The 20,996-nt window shown below is 50.2% G+C and overlaps 1 protein-coding gene across 3 annotated transcripts in view; it reads right to left on the bottom strand.

Annotated features, from left to right (window-relative positions):
• The window catches only part of CSMD2 (CUB and Sushi multiple domains 2), a 284,784-nt gene that overhangs the window by 168,698 nt on the left and 95,090 nt on the right, over window positions 1-20,996 (bottom strand). For 2 of the 3 annotated variants that reach the window (XR_010425057.1, XM_064635158.1), the window contains exons 7-9: window positions 13,728-13,840; window positions 6,319-6,396; window positions 215-302 (exon numbers count right to left, since the gene is read on the bottom strand). Coding sequence is in view for 2 of the 3 variants with exons in the window: in XM_064635158.1 (XP_064491228.1) it covers window positions 215-302; window positions 6,319-6,396; window positions 13,728-13,840 (279 nt within the window). In the remaining variant the exon portion in view is untranslated. The remainder of the gene's footprint in view (window positions 1-214; window positions 303-6,318; window positions 6,397-13,727; window positions 13,841-20,996) is intronic. The other variant, XM_064635159.1, reaches the window with a different exon arrangement.

The following is a 20,996-nucleotide window of genomic DNA, read 5'->3' as shown; positions in this document are numbered from 1 at the left end:
GATCACCCCGGATGCTCAGGTGGGACACACATTTATCCACATTTATTCTCCTCCTCCCTAACGTGGGCAGGGATTTTCAGAGAGGACACATTAGAGGTGGGCAGATGGTCTCAGAAAACAGACTCCAGAATGCCAAGGAGCACAAACATGGCACAGAACAGGAGCTTTGGCAGCATGCAAAAGAAAAAAAACCCCACACGGAAAAGGTTCTTACCTAAAATCGTTGCCTATTCTTTTGCCTCTCTCTGGAATCCCAGGGTCTGGACACATATTATGTCCCTGGGACACACCAACCTGAGTTACTACAAAGCAAAAAAACAGCACATACAGAGACAGAATAGCAAAAGAAACATTCTTTCATCAACTGTCTTTGGTGGATGTGGAGAGAAAAAATGGCAACCGGTAGCTGGAAAAACCTGAACGTGTTCCATTTTGTGAGGGGAAAAAACCAGCTTTGGAAACAAACACCCTGGAATCATTTCAGCTCAGCTCATACAGCAAAGTGTTTTCTAGGAAACCACAGCTAGGGACACGGTTTTCCCTCTTTTCCATTACAGAAGTACCTCTGAAAAGAGTTGGTTTGGGGTTTTTTTTTCCCATATTCTGTGAAATTATCCCCAATTAACCAGCCCATTTAAAGGAGCCACCTGTGACCCATCCAGGTGACATCCTACACCCGAGCCAGCGGTGCCAGGGGGAGAAAACAGCTCCATGGAAAGGCAGGTGTGTGATACCAGGGGGTAAAAAACCCGAGCACAGAACAAAAGGCAGAAGGGAGGGGGGGAAATGCCAGTCGAGGGGTTCAGAGCCAGTCATTCAAGTCTGAGCGTGGGAAATCTTATGGAGTGACCTCAGAGTAACTGCCAAGGACCATGAGAGCCATGGAGTTTCCATGAAACCATGGAAATCATGGAGTGAGAAACCTTCCAGCTCCACTCTCCACCTCCCCATTCCCAGCCCTGCCCCAGGCGCGACCGAGCGTCCAGGGGTGGGGGCAAAATCCTCAGTTCCACCCGGAATTCCAGCAACTCCCAGAGGCACAAAGAGGGCATTTTGCCACAGGAGCTGCAGAGTTTGCTGGCACCAAGGGGAGGACCCGAGGAAACCACACCACTCCTTGGTGTGAATCTCAAACCCCCCGATTTCCATCCTGCCTCTGCCTATCCCTGGATTCGAGGGGAGAGCCCAACCCTAATTCCCAGCAGGCTGCATTAGCACAGTGCCCCCAAGGCCAGGGCCAGCTGGGGGATGGAGCAGTGACAAAAGCACGTTCCTCACAACACACACGTGGGCTCCAGAGCTGGAGCCTGGCAGGGGATGGAGAACAGGGACAGAGGAGGGGAGAGAGAGAGAGAGAAAGCACGTGGGGTGTCTGCACAGACTGCACAGGGGGGACACACAGAAAGCCAAGACCATCAGATATGTAATTATCCAGTGGGTAATTACACCTGGAGTAGCCAGGGACTGCAGCTGGGAGATGGGAGTGTTCCTGCAAGGAGGGGAGGATCGTTGGGACAGGGCTTTTGTCTGCACCCAACTGCTGCTGCTGGGCCAAAACCATCCCAGCCCCTGGCCTCCTCCTCAGCACTGACATCTCATGTTGTGCCCTTTAGTTCTGAAAGGGCCTTTTTTAGCTCCTGCCCTCCCTTCCCACCCTGTGCTGGAGCAGGGATGGGGCTGTCCCCTTTGTTCCCACTCTGGTGTTCCCACCCTGGTGTCCCCACCTTGGTGCTCTGTGCTCTCCTCTGGGTGTTTGAGGGCACAGAGGGAGCAGAAACATGGATTCATGGAAACCAGGCTCCTCAGAGACTGTTCTCCCTCCTCTGCATGTTCATGAGCTCATGTTAAGCTCAGTCAGGTGGGGAGGGGGGAGTGTGAAAGCAGCACAACCCTCTGACTGCTGCCACCTCTGACTGTCCCCCAAAGGCCAAAGGAAAGCAGCAGCCTCTGCCTTCAAACACCCACATTTGCAGCAGCTCCTGAGAATGAAAGGTCAGCTCAGCAAAGTCCTCGGGTGGCACCGACTTCCACGGGGTGTCTTCAGTCTCTACCCACACCCACACCCCCAAATGTGACCCCTGGGCACAAACCAAGCCAAACCAACCCTCCAGGCTAAGGCTGGACACCACGAGGCCACGTGGAAGTGCTGAGACTTCTCATCTTCCTCCTGTGCCTTGCCCAGGGTAAAAAACCCCCCCGAAGAATCCCCCCCTGGAACACACACAGACACCCTGCATCGAGCTCTGGGTGCTCCTCTGGCACAACAAACCCCCTGCCCACAGCAAATCCTTCCTCCTGTGGCCAACAAACCCCCCCAGACAACCCCTCCCACCCCACTGGGTGGGTCACTCTGCACTCTCACAGCCAGTTATTAATTCCCATATTTGATAACCTCTAACTCAGGGCCCTGGGGGGACCCAGAGCTGCAGATGACCAGCAAAAACAGGTTGGCAGCTGCCAGTCACACTTCTGAAGGCTAAAACCAGTTAATCTCTTGTTAGCTGGAGATTTATTAACACCTCCAGAACACGTGTAGATAAAGCAGAGAACAGATAAGATAAAAGCTGAGCAAGGGGGAAAGGAAAGATATCTCCATATCATGGGAACTCGGGGAATTCTCCTTGCTGGTGTGAAGGAAAGAGAAAGGAAAGAAGATGGATTAGATGGTCACTCACAGGAAACTTTTGTTCTCTCCCTTTTGTTTCAGACACACAACTAACTCAGGGGTTAGGAAGCAGATTTGTCATGCTGAGAACTGTCAGCCCTGTGTTCACCTTCCTCAAGCTCTGACTGATCCCTGCTGGGCTCTTCCACCCCCCCAGGAATCCTTCAAGGTCACTGGAAAAACAATGGATCTCACCAGCTGGGATGAACTGTTCCATTTCTACATTATAAGCTCCCAGGATTTTCTCTCCCCCAAACCATGGAACTCGTTTTCCACCCCTTCCTTCTCCTTCTGATTTTTTTCCAACAGCTTTTCCCACCGTGGATTCGACGACAGCCAGTTCCTGATTGTTCTTTTTGTTTGCCACAGGAATTCACTCTTAAAAATCTGTTTTAAAGGAACTCAGAACCTTCCTTGGTTCTCTGATATCTCCCCAGGTTAACCAAGTTCACTGAAACACCCCTAAGGGACAAGTTTTTACTGAATTTAGGAATATAAAACATGAACTACCCCCCGCCACCTGATGCCAAAGCAGCCTTGCTGCAACGACCCAGAACTTCACACACTTGGCTGAGACCTAAAACTGCTCCAACCCCTCCCAAATGTACATTTAAACCAGATTTTGACCGATCTGAAGGTGCACAGAACTTTCACTCCTCCATCCCACCCCTCCCAGTCCCCCCCAGCAGTGCCTGTTCAGGGGGGGCCTCCCTCAGAGGTCACAAAAGCACCTCAAAGGTCACAAAAGCACCTCAAAGGTCACAAAAGCAACTTTGGTGCTGTTTTTTAAGAACAAATGCCATGTTTTTTCCCACTGGAGTGTCCCCATTTACACCCCGTGTGCAGGAACAGAAACAGGAACAGAAACAACCTCCAAAACACAACCTAAAACTGAAAACTATTTCTTCTCTCTCAGCCTCCAGAACTGTGTTATTTTGCCTCTAAAAGTGGTTAAAGGGAGATGTCCAAATAATTTCAGGGATGGTGAACAGCACAAGGCACTTGATCACAATTCCAAATAAACACATTTGACTACAGCTGAACACAGGAAGCGCCTCCCCCCAAAATTCCAGATCTTTATGTGGGTTTTTTACCCCTCAAACAGCACCAGCACTTGTGATGTGACTGAGTTTTGCCTCCATTCAGACCCACAAAACACAAGGGTTCACCCTGGCCAGGTGATCCCAACCCCAGTGTCCACCCAGCCAAACCCAAATCCTCTGTGAGACCTGCAGGGTTTTAAGAAGAGACTCTGCCAGGCAGGATTTTGGGGCAGATGCAAAGGGAATAACTGAGAGCAAAGCCCAGACTTGGAGGTTGGGCTCGATGAGATCCCAGAGATCTTTTCTTTTCCAACCTTAATGACTCTGTGATTCCGTGGCAGAGCTGTCACCAAGAGACACAGGCATTCCTAAATTTCTTGTATTTGAGCCAGAGCAACTCCAGCAACCCTCAGTGACCTTTATCAGCCCGTCCCACCTGCCCAGTTCTCTGGGAGGCAGCCTCGTGGAAGTGGCACAGCCAACCATGCAAATCAGAGCCACCAGGGGAAAGGAGCAGATAACACTCTGGGCTCCTTCTGCTGAGAGAAAAAAGCACCATTTCCTGGCGGCATCTTCCCTGGAATCAGCACTCCTGCAGCTGGAACATTCCCTGTGGGAGCAGGGGGAGAGCAGGAGGCCGTGGGAGATAGAGGGTAATCAGGGCTGGCAATCCAGGGGCACAGGGAGGGGGCTGGAGGCACCAGGGGGGTGGGGATGGACAGAATCTGGGCCACTGGCACCATCTACACCAGGACAGCTTGGCAGCTCTGGGGCTGAGCTGCCTCCCTGCTCTGGGGTTGATCCCCAGGATGGGATCAGCACTCCCAGGATGCTGAGCTGGGGTTGATCCCCAGGATGGGATCAGCACTCCCAGGATGCTGAGCTGGGTTGATCCCCAGGGTGGGATCAGCACTCCCAGGATGCTGAGCCAACCCCCCAGGATGGGATCAGCACTCACAGGATGCTGAGCTGGCAGCTCTGGAGCTGCTCTGGGGTTGATCCCCAGGATGGGATCAGCACTCCCAGGATGCTGAGCTGGGGTTGATCCCCCCAGGATGGGATCAGCACTCCCAGGATGCTGAGCTGGGGTTGATCCCCCCAGGATGGGATCAGCACTCCCAGGATGCTGAGCTGGCAGCTCTGGAGCTGCTCTGGCAGGTGAGGATGAGCTGGGCAGAGGCAGGACTGGGACAGAGGGTTCACTGCTGTCTCCTGCTCGGCCTCAGCACCATTCCCAGAGCCCACACAGCGTGTTAGAAACGGGTAAAAACTGCTCCAGGGAAGCAGCTGAGCATTCCTGGGAAAGAGAAATGGGAATCCTACATATTCTTAACACCAGAGTAATTCTATCAACTAAAGACTCGAAGTCAGGCTGACATTTGTCATCCCCTTCCCCACATTCCCCACGTCCAAGACATCAGACCCCCCACTCCAAACACATCCCTCTGTCTCCACACAGAGCCAGGGGTGTTTTCCAACTGAATTTCATACTCAGTTAAGTGAATTGGAATGTTCATTACAATTAAACTCTTCTTGGCAAAGCACAAATCACCCAGCCAGGAACATCTTGCACACCGAGTTTTTCTTTAAAAATCGAATCCACTCCCTCCAAACACCCCCCAGCATTTTCTGCTCTGGAGATTTTGGGTAATTCACACCTCCTGTTATTATTTGCCTTGTTGGGCCTTGCTCCTGAAAAACCAGAGACTAAAAGCACTCTCAGGTGAGCCACTCTCACTGCAGACAGACAGCAAAGCACGTTCCAAACCCAGCTCATCGTTTCTTAACTCAGGTTTTTGTGTCCAAAATCCAACCCAGTGAAATGTCATGGACTGTGCACCAACACGAGCAACTCCACCCTCTCCCCTAAAACCTGAGGGGAAAACATGTTCCACCCTGCTCCCATTTGAATTCACATAAAATATTAACTTTATTAATTAATTCAGATCCCTCCTGTTCCACCTCAGGGTCCCCTGAGGAGCCCAAAGGTCCGTCCAGAGTCACACAGGGGAAGAAACTCTGAGTTTTGCTTCTGCTTTGAGAAGAACCTGATGGAAAGATGGATGGACCTAAAGGATTCCCCTCCTGCCAGAGGGACACACTGACACACCACCCTAAACACAGCCACCAAAACAGGGAGACCCAAAAATCAGTGGTACAAGCCCAGCACTGTCACGATTCTTCTGCAGGGACAACTGAATAAAATTCAAATAGAAAGAGAAAGAGCCTGCTGCCACCTCTGCAGGCTTGCTAAAAGCTCTTCTTGGTGCTGTTCCTTATCCCTACTCCTAATTTCACAGCAACATTAACTCAGTTTTCCAAGTTCTTTCCAGCTGGACACTTTGCACACTAAAAGGCTGTCATTGAGCAGCAGAATACAGTATATATTCCATATAAATATTCCATACACACCCCCCAGTCCCCTCCAGGCCACTCTGAGGAGTTAGTAAATGCTTGTGAGCAGAGCACTGGGAGGAAGTGATGCAGTAATGGGGAGGGAAGAGAGGGAAAAGCATCACGACAAAGTTTTAGAGATTACTGGAAGTCAAATGAAATGTTCAAGGAGATCATTTATACCAAAGACAGAGAAGGAAGAGCCAAAAAACTTACACACTGATGTCTTCTGGTTGTTGTCCTTGCTGGGCATGAGCTTCACCCCCCTGGACTTGAGCTCCATTTGCTTTTTGACTGCAGGGACAGATGGAAAACAGAGGAAAGACAAGGAAAAGGTTTAGCTGAGCATCAGGGATTAGTTCAAAAGAAAATGAGGAGACACTTGTACATCACCCACCCCCTGCATCCTTCCCTGGTGGCTGAGACAACTCACCCTGACCCCCCAAACCAGGAGGGACCCTTTCATTCACCATGTTAGGGCTGGATTGGTGGCCTTGGAGAGCTTTTATTTGAAGATAAAAGCAGGGTCTGACCCCCCCATCCCTCTGCAACCACACCATTAACACATCACAAATGGGACAGAGGCAAAAGGGAAGCCCTGAGAAACTTCAGGGATCCTCAGAGGGAAATGCTCAGTGAGTTCCACCCAGTTTTCCTGATGCAGTTTTCCCATGGATCCATCACACAGCAAAGCCACTCTCTGCTTCCATAAACTCTAAATGTGGCCTGGGGGAGTGTTAGGCTCAAACAGGCAATAAAACAGCAGGAAAAAAACCCAAAAAACCATATTATTGGCAAAGAGAAGGGTAAGTCCACCATGAACAGCCACAGGAAGAGCTGGATGGTGACTGTGACCTCCCAGCAGGAAGCACAACATCCAAAATCCCTTCCAGGAGCCTTTTCCTGGAGCAAACCAGCCCATCTCCCACTTCAAACTGCTCTCCCCTCTTTATCTTCCTCTTGTCATCCTTTCATCCCTAAATTAGCACATTCCAGAGACAAAGCTGTCAGGAAGAATTACCCCTGTCACTAACAAGGTTTTTTTTTTAATCATGCCATTTCTTTTTTTTTTTTTGGCTTAAAAACCAGCCTGTTTGGAACATCTGTTCCCAGGGAGCTTCAGACAGGGAGATGTGGATTGTCACTCCTTGAAGCTCACCTGGGGCAGTGCTTTGAGAGAGAGAGAGAGAGGCTGGATGGGAGCTTTTCATTCATCATTTGCTCACAGCTTTTTGCTTTCTCTTTAAATAAAGCAGGGAGAACTTCAAACTCAGCCCCCTGCACCAGCTTAAAAAAATATTCATGAGGAAAAGTCACATCTTTCTTACCAGCATTGGTATGTTCAGACTGTGCAGGGGGGGTTGTCTAATTTTTAATTTAAGAGGAGAACACTAATTAACAGCAGGCCACTATCAAAGGGAATCTAACACTTGTTTCTTTTGACTCTAAATCCACCTGCAAACGCAGCAGGAGGGGAGCAGAAGGTCTCAGGATGCCCCAGAGATCCCCAGAGTCCTGCAGGTCATGGGGTGTTTGCAGCCTGACCTCGAGGTTTTTAACAAATCCACCATCAAGGGACCACAGAAAGGACAGGGGGCTGCCAAAACTCACATTTCTGGGGCAAAACCCCTATTTCTGCCTCAACCAGGTTATCCTGCAGAACACTGCAGTCCTTTCCTAGCAAGCACAGGGACAACCCTGCACTTCCAGCCAATAAACCCAGTCAAGTCTGAGCATCCAAGGCTAAATTTGAGGTATTCCAGGATGTGCTGGGGTGATTTTACAGGGTCTCATCCATTGCTTTGGGGCACAAGCAGTAGGGGAGCAGCTTTCCAAAAATAATCCCCATTTTTACATCCTCCACAACTTCCCACTGCCAAGTCCCTTTGTCCAGAGGGATGTTTGTGCCAACCCACCCTTGGCACAGCACAGGGTCTGGTGGAGGGAACCTGCAGCCTCAGGGGACAGGCAAAGATGCCAAGCACTGGTGCCCCCACCCAGGGCTGGGGCTGGTGCTGAGGGGGGGGTAACACAGCCCTGGCAGGGTCAGGACACCCCAACTGCCCAGCTCCAGCATTTCCCTAGTGCTCAACATCCCAAATCCAGCAGAAAGGGGTGGAACAAGATGGTCCTTGAGGGCCCTTCCAGGCTCAGGACACCCCAACTGCTCAGCTGAACATCCCAAATCCAGCAGAAAGGGGTGGAACAAGATGGTCCTTGAGGTCCCTTCCAGAGTCAAGACACCCCAACTGCCCAACTCCAGCATTTCCCTAGTGCTCAGCATCCCAAATCCAGCAGAAAGGGGTGGAACAAGACAGTCTTTGGGGTCCCTTCCAGGCTCAGGACACCCCAACTGCCCAAATCCAGCAGAAGGGGCTGGAACAAGATGGTCCTTGAGGGCCCTTCCAGGCTCAGGACACCCCAACTGCTCAGCTGAACATCCCAAATCCAGCAGAAGGGGGTGGAACAAGATGGTCCTTGAGGTCCCTTCCAACCCACACCATTCCCTGGCTTCTCCAAGGCATGGAGAGCTCCTGACAAGCAAAGCTGCCCCATGTTCAGCCCTGCCAGGGGACAAACACCCCCCTCCAAAGCTGGGCCTAAGGCAAAGCCTGGCTCCCAAATTCCAGCACTAAGGAAAAGGAGCAGCACACACCAGACACTCATCACCAAGCACAACCCCAAATCCAGAGCCCAGGACTGCAGCACCCTAATTCTCCCCTAATTGCATCGTGTCCCTTCCAAATCCAACTGATCAAGAGAGATCTCTGCACCCTCTCCCCTTAATCCTTCCTTTTGTTTGCAGCATGATGAAAGCCAAGCTTTACAAATGACTCAAAATTTAGATTAAACAAGGCACAATCCAGCAGCACTCGCTTTAGGGGGGAAAATAAATAAATAAATAAATAAGAACAGTTCTCCCGCTCTCTGCCCTCAAAAAATCTGGTATTTGAAAATCTGTTTTGTTTATAAGTCAGAATGTGGAGCAGTACTACAAAGGGCTGTGTCAGGATAATTGGATGAACAGAAACTTCTGTTTTCTGCAGGGTTTTGCTGCTCACACACATCCAATAAGATCTAATGGAATACTCAGCATCCTTGTCAAACTTGAGAGATGACATTACAAAGCTTTTTCCAGCCAGCAGCCAGTCAGGGGGTGTTTCTTTTAAAGTGTTTCATGTTGCTCTAAATGAGAATTTAAGAACACATTTATTTATTTTTAATTTTGGAAAACAGCATTTCAGCAAAAAAAAAAAAATATTAATAACAACAAAAAAAAATCTATTCCAGGAATCTCTGTTCTCCTTGCTGAGGGATTGCTGTTAAATACAGGCCTGCCTGACTTTCTCCTCCTCCCCCTGGGATGTTTCACCAGCACCTGGGATACTAAAAAATAGACAGCTTGTTCACAGGGGTCCTTACATTGGGGGTGAAGAAAATCACCCTCAAATCAGCTGTTTGGAAAATCTTCTTTTAGCCAACCTATGGAATGGCTCTCCAGGAATCAGAACCTGCCCAAGCACCAGGATTTTCCCTGTCCCTGCCACGGGATTGCCCAGAGGAGACTCCCCAGGTTGCCCAAGGTGAGCCAGAACCCCTGTGGGGATCACACAGAGCTGTGATCCGAGGTGAAGAGTGGAAGATGTGCCAAAAATGAAGCCCATAAATCCCTAACTGGTCCCTACCCAGCTGGGTGGGGCTGGCACCAACCTGTGGGAGGTGTGGAAGGGGGTGGGACGGGACGAGCTTTGAGGTCCCTTCCAACCTGAACCATTCCACGGTTCTGTGAGAGCCTCAAAAAGCCATTTCTGTGGTGCACAGGTAGGACAGAGAGTCCACCAGCCCCTGGAAAGGTGACAGCTCTGCTGGGATCTGCTCCCTGCCCCAGCTGGAGCTCACCCCACCCAGCTCCTGGAGGGGCAGGAGGGAGGGGAAGGGGATGGGCAATTATGTGTTGGTAACAATCACCTAAAAAGCACTTTGGGGTTCAACTCCTGCAAGAAAACACGTGCAAGGAGGGAGAGCAGCAGCCAGAGCAGCACCCACATCTCCCCAGCACCATTCTCAGCTCAGCAGCTTCTCCATCCCTGCACTTCCAGCTGCCAGGGGGGGACAGGGGACACCTGGCTGTGCTGCCACCTCACCTGACAGGCACTTCTGGCTCATGCCCTTACCCCTGCAGGCACAGGGCACCTTTGGGAGATGGCAGAAGGGGAGGGAGGGAGGAAGGAAAAAACCCCCTGCGAGGATTTCTCTCCAGTCCCTTCCAGTTTGCTCTCACGGGGTGTTGGGTGGGGAAAGTGTTTGCAGGGGCACAAGATTCACCTCAATAAAAGGGAAAAGGGGAAGATATTTAACTCTGCCAGGAAGGGAAAAATGTGCTGAATTAAAAAACCAACCCTCTGCCCAGGCTGATTGTATCTAACCTTGCTTTTACATTCACACAGTGATTTCCAAACCAGGCCACGGATTAGGAGGAGCTGAGAGGGAACAGGCAACGAGGGTGTTCTGCAAAAAACTGAGGATCAATTTAAACAAGCTGGAAGGGAAATTGTTTTCTTATAGATTATCAGCAAAGCCAGACCCCGTCTCAGAGGACACAGGGTGTTAATAAATGATGTATTTACACGTCCTCGGAAAACAGACAACAAATTAGATTCCCCCTCACCCTTCCTGCCTTCTCCTGGACCAGCCTGGGCTCTGATTCATCTCTCCTGATGAAAAATGCAGTGGAGTTGCTCTCCTTTCCATGGCATCACATGGCCTGTTCTGCAGGTGTTTCTCTCCACTGGGATATCTGGGTCCAGGCAAGGTGATGCTCCCAAGGAAAGGGTCACACTGGGTTTTGTTGGAGGTTGTGCTTGGGCACCTCGTGTTCTCCAGCCACAGATCCCACTGGCTGCAAACATCCTGCCCTCGGGTCTGGGAGGTTTTGCTGCCTGGCTTCTTGTTTGTCTCCCACAGCACACTCCTGGGAAAGCTGCAGCCCAAGGCCTGGACAGGGGCACCCTGTGCTGGGTCAGGAACTGGCTGAGGGCTGGGCCCAGAGAGTGCTGGGGATGGAGCTGCATCCAGCTGGGATCCGTCACCAGTGGTGTCCCCAGGGATCAGTGCTGGGCCCAGTCCTGTTTAATGTCTTTATTGATGATTTAGATGAAGGGATGGAGTCCACCATCAGCAAATTTGCAGCTGACACCAAGCTGGGGGGATCAGCTGGAAGGCAGGAGGGCTCTGCAGAGGGACCTGGATGGGTTGGAGAGTTGGGCTGATTCCAAGGGGATGAGGTTCAACCAGGCCAAGGGCCGGGTCCTGCCCTTTGGCCACAACAACCCCCGGCAGCTCCAGGCTGGGCCAGAGGGGCTGGAGAGCAGCCAGGCAGGAAGGGAGCTGGGAGTGGGGATGGACAGGGAGCTGAACAGGAGCCAGAGTGTGCCCAGGGGGACAAGAGGGCCAATGGATCCTGGCCTGGCTCAGGAACAGGGTGGCCAACAGGGCCAGGGAAGGGATTCTGCCCCTGGACTCAGCACTGGTGAGGCCACCCCTGGAGTGCTGTGTCCAGTTCTGGGCCCTCAGCTCAGGAAGGACATGGAGGGGCTGGAGCAGGTCCAGAGAAGGGCAACGAGGCTGGGGAAGGGACTGGAGCACAAGTGCTGTGAGGAGAGGCTGAGGGAGCTGGGGGGGCTCAGCCTGGAGAAGAGGAGGCTCAGGGGAGACCTCCTCACTCTCTGCAACTCCCTGACAGGAGGGGGGAGCCAGGGGGGGTTGGTCTCTTTTCCCAGGCAACCATCAGCAAGACAAGAGGGCTGGGTCTGCAGCTGTGCCAGGGGAGGTTTGGGTTGGAGATTAGGAAGAATTTCTTTGCAGAGAGGGTGCTCAGCCATTGGAATGGGCTGCCCAGGGAAGGGGTGGATTCTCCATCCCTGGAGGTTTTTAAGCTGAGACTGGATGTGGCATCAGTGCCATGGGCTGGGAACCACAGCGGGGTTGGATCAAGGGTTGGACTTGATGATCTCAGAGGTCCCTTCCAACCCAGCTGATTCTCTGATTCTACAAAATTATTGAAAATAAAGTACTGAAATCTTCCCTAACAGACAGGAGGAACCTGACAAACCCCACAAAAACCAGCAAGGGGAGAAAAACGAGTGGCAGGTCCCCCCTGGCAGGCAGACCAAGGCCCTGCTTCAATGGCACCTCAAGAACAGTCATTCAGCTCATCCTTTAAACACTCAACACACAAGAGCACAGTTCATTCTGTCTGACAACCCAGTGTGTGAGATTAGAACCCCCTGACATTTATCTAATCAGGGGAAATTATAACATTAATCTTTACTTTTCTATTTAAGGAGAAAGGATGACTCAGGCAGGTGTTTTAATAGAAAGCAGCACTGCTGACAGCAGAGGGAAGGTGTCCTACCAAAAGGCATCAGCTGCACAGGGAAAACAAAAGGGGGGTGGTTTCCTTATAATTTGAAGTAATTTATATGTTCCAGGAAAGCCAAGAGGGTTAAAGAACCATGGTGGTTCAGAAAGCAAAGCTAAACAACATTGCTAAGGCTGAACAGCCAGGGAACATCCCAACTGGGCAGATTATCCAAGGAAAATCCTCTCCCTTTCACTCTGCTCCTGTTCCTGAGCTGTGGCACTTTCCCTCAAATTCCTCAATTCCTCAGGAGGAAAAGTGCTGAGCTGCACTAACCCCCCCTGGATGGCATTCCTGCTCCTTCCCTGCTTCCTTTTCCCTCTCCTTCATCCTGCCCCCAGAGCCACAACGTCCTCCAGAGCCATCCCAGGGAATGCTGCAAACAGCTCCAAGGAATTCCCTCCAACCCCCCCCATTCTGGTGACCCCCTGGTCCCCCCAGGAGCTGCCCCAGGTCAGGGCTGCCCCCAACCCCAGGGCAGCAGCTTCCCTGTGCTTGAGCCACCTGCCAGGACATCTCCTGGCCCTCAACAGCACCTTGGGATCCCAAGCCACAAATCTTTTTTACCCTAATCCGCAAATCTTTTTTACCCCAGTCCTGAAATCTTTTTTTACCTCAGTCCCCAAATTTTTTTTACTGCAGTCTCAAAATCTTTTTTTTACCCCAGTCCCGAAATCTTTTTTACCCCAATCCAGAAATCTTTTTTTACCCCAATCCCAAAATCTTTTTTACATCCCAGTCCCCAAATCTTTTTTCACCCCAGTCCTGAAATCTCTTTTTTACCCCAGTCCTGAAACCTTTTAACATCCCAGTCCAGAAATCTTTTGTTACTCCAATCCAGAAATCTTTTTTTACCCCAGTCCTGAAATCGTTTTTTACCCCAGTCCCCAAATCTTTTTACCTCCCAATCCTAAAATCTTTTTATCCCAGTCCCAAAATCTTTTTTTCCATCCCAATCTCAAAATCTTTCCCAGGCCAGGCTGGAGCCACCTGGGACAGTGGGATGTGTCCCTGCCCGTGGCAGGGGGTGGAATTAAATGCTCTTTAAGTTCCCTCCCAACCCAAACCACTGTGGGGTTCCATCAAATCCACACTTCCCGGGATTCCAGCTGGAAAATGAACTCCAGCAGGACACAGAGGGCTCCTGGAGCTGTGGATTCCCAGGAAAGCAGCGTGGGGGGGTGGGAGCAGCAGGAGTGGGTACCTTGGTACTGGGCACTGAAGCCCTTCTGCCTGTGGTTGCCATCAGAGGTGAAGTGGAGCCTCAGCCAGTTCTTGCTGCTGATCACAGGGGCAGGTAAATTCATCCCAGTGAACCTGCAAGAGAAGCAAAAAACCCCATTAGTGGGTGGGAATCACCCCCAACACTCACCTTTCCAGGTTTTCCTGCTCCCACACTGACCCAGGAAACCCTCAGGGGTGCCCAGCAAAGCACCTCCACCCCCCAGGGGTTTCCAGCCACAGGATCCCCCCAAGTTTATTCAGCTCCTGCCTTTCTGGTTGCTCAGCCCACTCCAAAAAAGTCTGTTTGTCTCCACTGAGGAGCAGGAAGGAGTGCAAGAACCATCTGAGTTTTTCCTCTAAACTGCCAGAGGATTTTGGGACTGGGGTAAAAAAGATTTCTGGGCTAGGGTAAAAAAGATTTTAGGATTGGGGTAAAAAAGATTTGGGGACTGGGATAAAAAGATTTTAGGACTGGGATGTAAAAAGATTTCTGGGCTGGGGTAAAAAATATTTCTGGATTGGGGTAAAAAAGATTTTGGGACTGGGATAAAAAGATTTTAGGACTGGGATGTAAAAAGATTTTGGGACTGGGGTAAAAAATATTTCTGGATTGGGGTAAATTGCCAGCAAGGAGAAGTGATTTATGATCCACCCCGACCTGGGTGAGAGCACAGCCAGCAAACAAGGTGGAAAACTCCCCAGCCCTTCAGACCTCTTTATATTTGTATTTTCTCTTAAAACACAATGCTGGTTTTGCTTTAGTAAACTCCAGCTCATCATTCCTGGCTGAGCTCTCTTTGTCTGGGACAACATTCCAGTCACAGCACTTGGACTGAGCCACATAAAGGGGACATTGCCCATGGCAATTCCAAAATATTTTGGAATCCTGTTATTAATGAAAGCCAATGAATTATTTTAATCATCAACTGTTATTTATTTAAAAACTATTGGCATTCCAATGCTTTTTTTTTTTTTTAGATGAAGGCAAAAGGATCCTGGAAATCTCCATCATCCCCAAGGGTCACTCAGAGCTGGTGACCCACATTTTTAACAGCAGACCTGACACCCAGGAGGCATTTTTAGAGCCCAACCAGCCCTTCCAGAGGTGAACTCTGGCAAACAGGGGGATCCAGGGTGTCCCTTGGCAGAGGATTTATTAATGGCAGAGGAACTGCAACTCTTAATGAACTTGCAGGGCTGATTATTGTGCATAACTAATGCATCTCTGCCACCTAGAGTACAGACTAAACCCTGGATTATCCCCTGCCTGAGTCCTGCCCAATGAGCAGCGTGACTGCAAACATCCTTTACACTCCAAAAATCGCTTTTCAGGTTGTTCTCCATCATTTCCCCATCGATTATTTCCATTTCTCAGCCCTTTCAGAAGCACGAGGTGTTCCAGCAATGGGTTCTCTGTGGCTTTTTGCCATCCTTGGAGGACTCAAAGACAGCTGGACCGATTGAATTGGAAACTTTTCTCAAATAACTAAACTTCAAACCAACAGATTTGGGGCCCGGATCAAACACGGGGATGCCAAAAAACCCAATTGTGAGGAAGTTCCTGTGTCTGGTTGTTATGACAACAGGCTTCAAACTTCATCCTCTCAGCCCCCCAAAGGCCATTTTATTATTCATTCTGAATCAACAGTCAAAACGTCTCATAAAACACTCTCTGGGTATGCAGAGCCAAATTTTAACTTTCATAACCGTGGAGAGACAAATAATTCGATTGAGTGATATAAAAAAAAATAAGAGAACAATAAACTAAACCTGCCTGGATGAGGCAGAATTTCTCCTGTCCTCCATCCCTAGTTTTGTTTTGGTTTTTTTTTAATATCCACATCCTTGAGAGGTGGATTCAGCAGCCTGAGGATTAGTAACCCACCCTTTTACCTTGGATTCCTCAGGATTCCAAGCTTTTATTTTTACTTTCTTGGTTTTTAAAGTCCATTAACAACCTGAAAAACTCTCCCAGCCTCTCTGTGTCCATCTGTCCCCTTGTCCATCCCCAGGACACGTGGGACCAGCACAGCCCCCCAGCCTGCTTTGGGTTTGGGCTGGAAGGGAGTTAAAGCTCTTTATCTCACTCTTGCTGATCCTGGAGGTCTTTTCCAACCTCACTGACCAGCAGGAGCTCAAAATTCTGCTCTTTCCCCTCCAACAGTTGGACTTTGCTGTCACCTCCTGTCCCCAGCTCCCCCCTTGAGCACTGCTGGGGAAAAAAATGCATCTCTCAAACAAGTGATTTTATCCCAAATCCTTCCCAGCTGGGTTTTTAATCAGAGCACTGAGGTGTTGAGGGTTTATTTTTTGAAGCCTCCCCATTAAACACAGCTCCTCCAATCCCTTTATTGCAGAACACAGAGAGGTTAATGGCATCAAAACTCCTCTTTTGAGGAAAAGCACCCAAGTGTGGCTTTCACAACTATTTTTCTTCATTTCTTTTCTTGCCCTTGTATTTCCCATGGAAGGCAGGCATGAAATATTTATCCCATTCACTCAGCCATCCCTCCCCTGGCACAATTAGTATTTCTGTACATGGATGGCACTGATTGCTCTGCATTCACATCCCATTATCTATTTACAATCCCAATTCCTGCTTTAATTTGTGGAGAGCAAGAAAGGGGGGGCAGGAAAAAAAAAATCAATAAAATGTCACAAAGTGAGCTGGAAGCACTGGAAGAGAGGAAGGAGGTGTTTGCAGGCACAAGATCCAATTTGAACCACCCTGGAATTTGGCTGGGCTGCTTCTCCAAGGCCCCAAATCCAAGGAGCAGTTCCTGGGGGGGATGCAGGAGAGCAGGGAGTCAACTCAAGGTGGGAATTCCACCTGAAATCCCATTATATCAAGTGGAGATGATGGATTTAAGCACAAACCTGGAGGCATTTCTGTGCCCTGGAGCTGCCCAGAGCTGGGCTGCAGCTGAACACCAGCCCCAGTGAGCCCAAATAAGAGATGAAGATCATCACTGGGCACATTTGATCTTTTTTTCCCCCCTGAACTAATCTTGTTTGTTTAATTTAATCCCTCTGTTCACTGAATCTCTCTCTCAGCATCCCTGTGGCACAGGGATCTCCAGCTGCTGCTCATCACTCCCCCCAGCCAGGCTGGGACATGCCCTGGAGCCTCCAACACACATTTAGGGTGAACCTCTCTGATCCTGCAGCTTCCCAGAGCTCAGCTCCTCCTCCTCCTGCTCTGGCTGGAAAGGAGCCCCTCTGCAGTCAGTGGGAGAGGAGGAGGAGAGATTCCAGGAGAGGGGAGTCACAGAAAGCCCCCTGGTCCCTGCCAGGGCCAGTCAGCAGGAGATTTGAGGAGCAAAGCACTCCTGGAGCCTTGGCAGAACAAGAGAACCAGGATCACCCACCCCTGGGAGTGCCCAAGGCCAGGTTGGGTGGGCTTGGAGCAACCTGGGCCTGTGGAAGGTGGCACTGAGTGATCTTCAACTCCCCTTCTAACCCAACCCATCCCTGGCTCCCTGAGACACAACCTGGAGCTGCTCAGCTCACCCAAGCCCTGCCAGAGCCTCCCATTCCCTCCCAGCCTTTATTGCCCTGAACCAGCCCAACTATTCCGAGCTTAATTTCCCTTTCAGTGCATCTCAGGGACACATTGCAGCAGCTCTTTTATATCTCCACCTATTATGATTCACTTCACCTGTATTTTTAACTTTTTCATCCCAACCTCTCCTCGAATTATCAGGAGAGCTGTACCATTAATTCTGAACATCTTATTTGAGCTTGTCTTACTCTCTTAAACAAAATACACTTAAGCACCTCTAGACCTCATTTTTCGGTCGCCAGAGACATCTCATCACAATGGACTTTTACAAGGGAAATGAATAATTAGATTAAAGTTATTGTTCCCCCTTTTAATGCTGTAGGGATGGAAAGAACACACCTGCATCTTAACTCTGGGCCAGGGGCTGGAATTTACTCAGGAAATGCAGAGGGAGATCCCACATCACCCCTTGGAAAGCACTGGGGTGTGATGTGTGAATCCCCAGGGATTCCTGACTGGGGAGAGTCCTGGGAAAAACACAAGGAGCTTCCAGGTGCCTTCCTTCAGCACCACATTTTTAAGATCCCCCAGTGGGGCTCCTGGGACAGGTTCCCAGCAGCTGGTTTCCTGCAGGAGGAGGAGCAGGGAACTCCTCCTCTCCCAGAAGGAATAAAAATGTCCTTAAGAGGATGAGTTATTTTAGAAATGCAAGTGTGGAAAAACTTCGTGGTGTGTTCATCCCACCACCCTGCAGATTGCAGGGAAGGGGGTGAAAGCAGAGCAGCTCCTGATCCCTGGAAGTGCCAGAACAGGAGAGCTCTGCTCAAAACCCAGCAGGTGCCACCAGAGCTGAAAATGGAACAACTCTGCTGCTTTGGACTTTATCTCAGCCTTAATCCCAGGATGAGGTTTCAGGGTAAATCCCTCTCCTGGTGCCAGGTGGGCACAGCCCCTTTGGCCTCCAAGGCACCTTCTTGTTTCCTCTCAATGCACTTCCCTCATCTGTTAATAACAGACTTCAACAAATCCCTCCCAGAGCCTCCCAGTTCCAGGGATCCCTGTCCCTGCTCCTTCCAGAACCTGGTGCTGGGAGGGAAATCACATTCATCCATCACTCACAGTTTGCTTTCTCTCTCCCTTTTCCTTCTTTTTTTCCCTGCATTCCATCAAAACATGAAAGTGTTTCCACGCAGCAGCAAAACTTCAGTCATTGACATCAAATTTAATTACTCTCCCAGATGAATTTGCTGGCTAGAACCAAATCAATACCCTTTTTTTTTTCTCCTAGCAGGAACCTTTACACTGAAGTTCTTAATTCTTCATTTTTTATGTGACATTTCCCCCAGCTCATCCTTAAAGGAGCATAAACCAAAAATCCTTGGCTGATTTGGGGCAATGAAGCTCAAATGGAGACAAAGCCAAACTAATTTCCACTGGACAGGGGACCTGACAAAGTAATTTCTCTGCTGTTTTCCTTAACCTTTGAAACGTTTCAAAATCACTTCAGTCTGAATTTTCTTGGATCCCTATCCTGGATTAATCACAGTCACTTTAATGAAAAGTGATTCAACAAGTCCACAGGCATTTCTGAGACTGTCACAACCGAGCAATTCAACAGGTAAAAAAAGGACTCTGAGGAATTCTTTTCCCATTTAACAGTTATTTAGGCACACACCCACCCAAAAGAGATGATTTCTTCTTCTATTTAATGCACACAGACAGGGCACTACCCACATATACCCACATATGCAATATGTTGGATATAGAAGGAGCAAAGAGCTCCTGTGGAGGCAAATACTTTGCTTTTAAGAATGTACTTTTACAGTGGAAAAACAGCATTTGGCTCCAGCCACACCAAACAAAAAGGTAACAAATGTGATTATATTTATTCCATTCAAGAGCAAACAAACCCTAATTGAAGACAGCAGAAGAATGGTTAATGCAATTAATGCAGCTGGAGCTCCCTGATGCTGCCTGGTGAATCCCCCCCCAGATCTGGGCTACAGCTCTATTATCATTTCCTCCAAACCCTTCCTGCCTCCCTATCAGTGCCATAGAGATTCTTTTCCCCGAGCAGGCAGAGGTAGATGTGCTGATAACTGTATTTATGACAGGACAGCCTGTATTTATTAGCAGATAAATAACCCCCAGCCCCATCCCTCCCTGCACAGACAGGCTTTGTCAGCCTAACAATGCACTTAAGTTCCATTAAACTCGGGACTTTTTATTGCCAGACTAGGCAATTAATAAATAACTTAGGCTGGGGGATGTTCCCACAAGGCTCAGAACTCTGCAGGGGGAGCCCAAGGAGCCGGGAGAGACAAAGTGGAGCTGCAGCCTCCCTGTTTTCCAGCTCACCGGGCACACGAGTTGCTCCCTGTGGGAACTGGAGCACAATCAGGTCACCTCAGCTCTGCCTCTGACTGCACAGAAGGGGCTGAACCGATCCTGCCTCCCCCTGCCTGGCCAGTGTCACATTAATAATGCAGGAGCCTCAGCTGAGGTGACAATTGGGGGCCAGGCTGGAGCTGCCCCACGTTCCCACCAGACACGGCTCAGACTGTCCTGTCTCCTGCTCTGGACTCTGCCCTCGCAGCCCACAACTGTTCACAGCTTGTTCCACTCTCAGGTTTGCTTTTGTCGAGCATTAATTAGGCACTCAAGGAGAAAAAAAGGGCCCTGTTCACCTGCTGCCATCAGCTTTCAGGCTCTGGAAGCACAAGGACCTTTAGAAAAGAGGTGGGAAGGAAGGAACCCGGTGCCAAAGACCCCTCAAGCCCCAAAGGAGCTCATGAGGTCGAGCCCCACGCTCAGGATGGAGCCACAAGTCACCTGCCAGACACTGCAGGGTGTCACCAGCGTGTCACCAGTGTCACCAAGTCCTCTAAAGACTCCTCCCCTGCCTCCTCTCTTTTGTTTCTGTAGTTTCTACAAAGGCTCAGCAAAGAGTCCCAGAAACCGGGAGAAAACAAGACCTGGGAAGTGAAACCTGGATTCCTGACAGCTCCAGGAGAACCTGCTAACATTCCAGCAGAGATGACAGTGCAATGCAGAACAGCCTGGGGAAGAAGGGAAGCAGAGAGTGGCAGTTCCTGAGGCAGAGATTGATGTGGTGGCTCCACGTTCAGCCCCGTGGGACGGGAATGTCACACGAGTTTTTCCATAAAGCTGCCACTCCATGCTGGTGACAAATAACGGCCCCCAAACACCCCAAATGCTGGGGGGCCACAGGATTTCTGCCTCCCTTTCCAAGCTGAAGGGAACTGGGGAGCTGGGAAAGCCCCCAGAGCCAGGCCTAAGCCAGGTCTAATAGGGCTGCTGCCCCAGGCAAAAGTCTGAACTAACTGAGTGATGGATGTCCCCTGGGCCATCCCCTGGCCATCCCCTGGGCCATCCCCTGGCCATCCCCTGGGCCATCCCCTGGCCATCCCCTGGCCATCCCCTGGCCATCCCCTGTGCCATCCCCTGTGCCATCCCCTGGCCATCCCCTGGGCCATCCCCTGGGCCATCCCCTGGGCCATCTCCTGTGCCATCTCCTGTGCCATCTCCTGTGCCATCCCCTGGGCCATCCCCTGGGCCATCCCCTGGGCCATCTCCTGTGCCATCCCCTGTGCCATCCCCTGTGCCATCCCCTGGCCATCCCCTGGCCATCCCCACCAGCTCCTCCACCACAGGCACTGATGGATGACAGAACAGTGTGTCCCATCCTCCCACCTCTTCAGGAGAGGCTGAAGGTTTTACTTATTT

The sequence above is a fragment of the Pseudopipra pipra genome, chromosome 24 (genome assembly GCF_036250125.1).
Source record: "Pseudopipra pipra isolate bDixPip1 chromosome 24, bDixPip1.hap1, whole genome shotgun sequence".
Taxonomy (NCBI): Eukaryota; Metazoa; Chordata; class Aves; order Passeriformes; family Pipridae; genus Pseudopipra; species Pseudopipra pipra.
The sequence above is the reverse complement of the archived record's forward strand: the minus strand, read 5'-3'. Positions and strand labels throughout refer to the sequence as shown.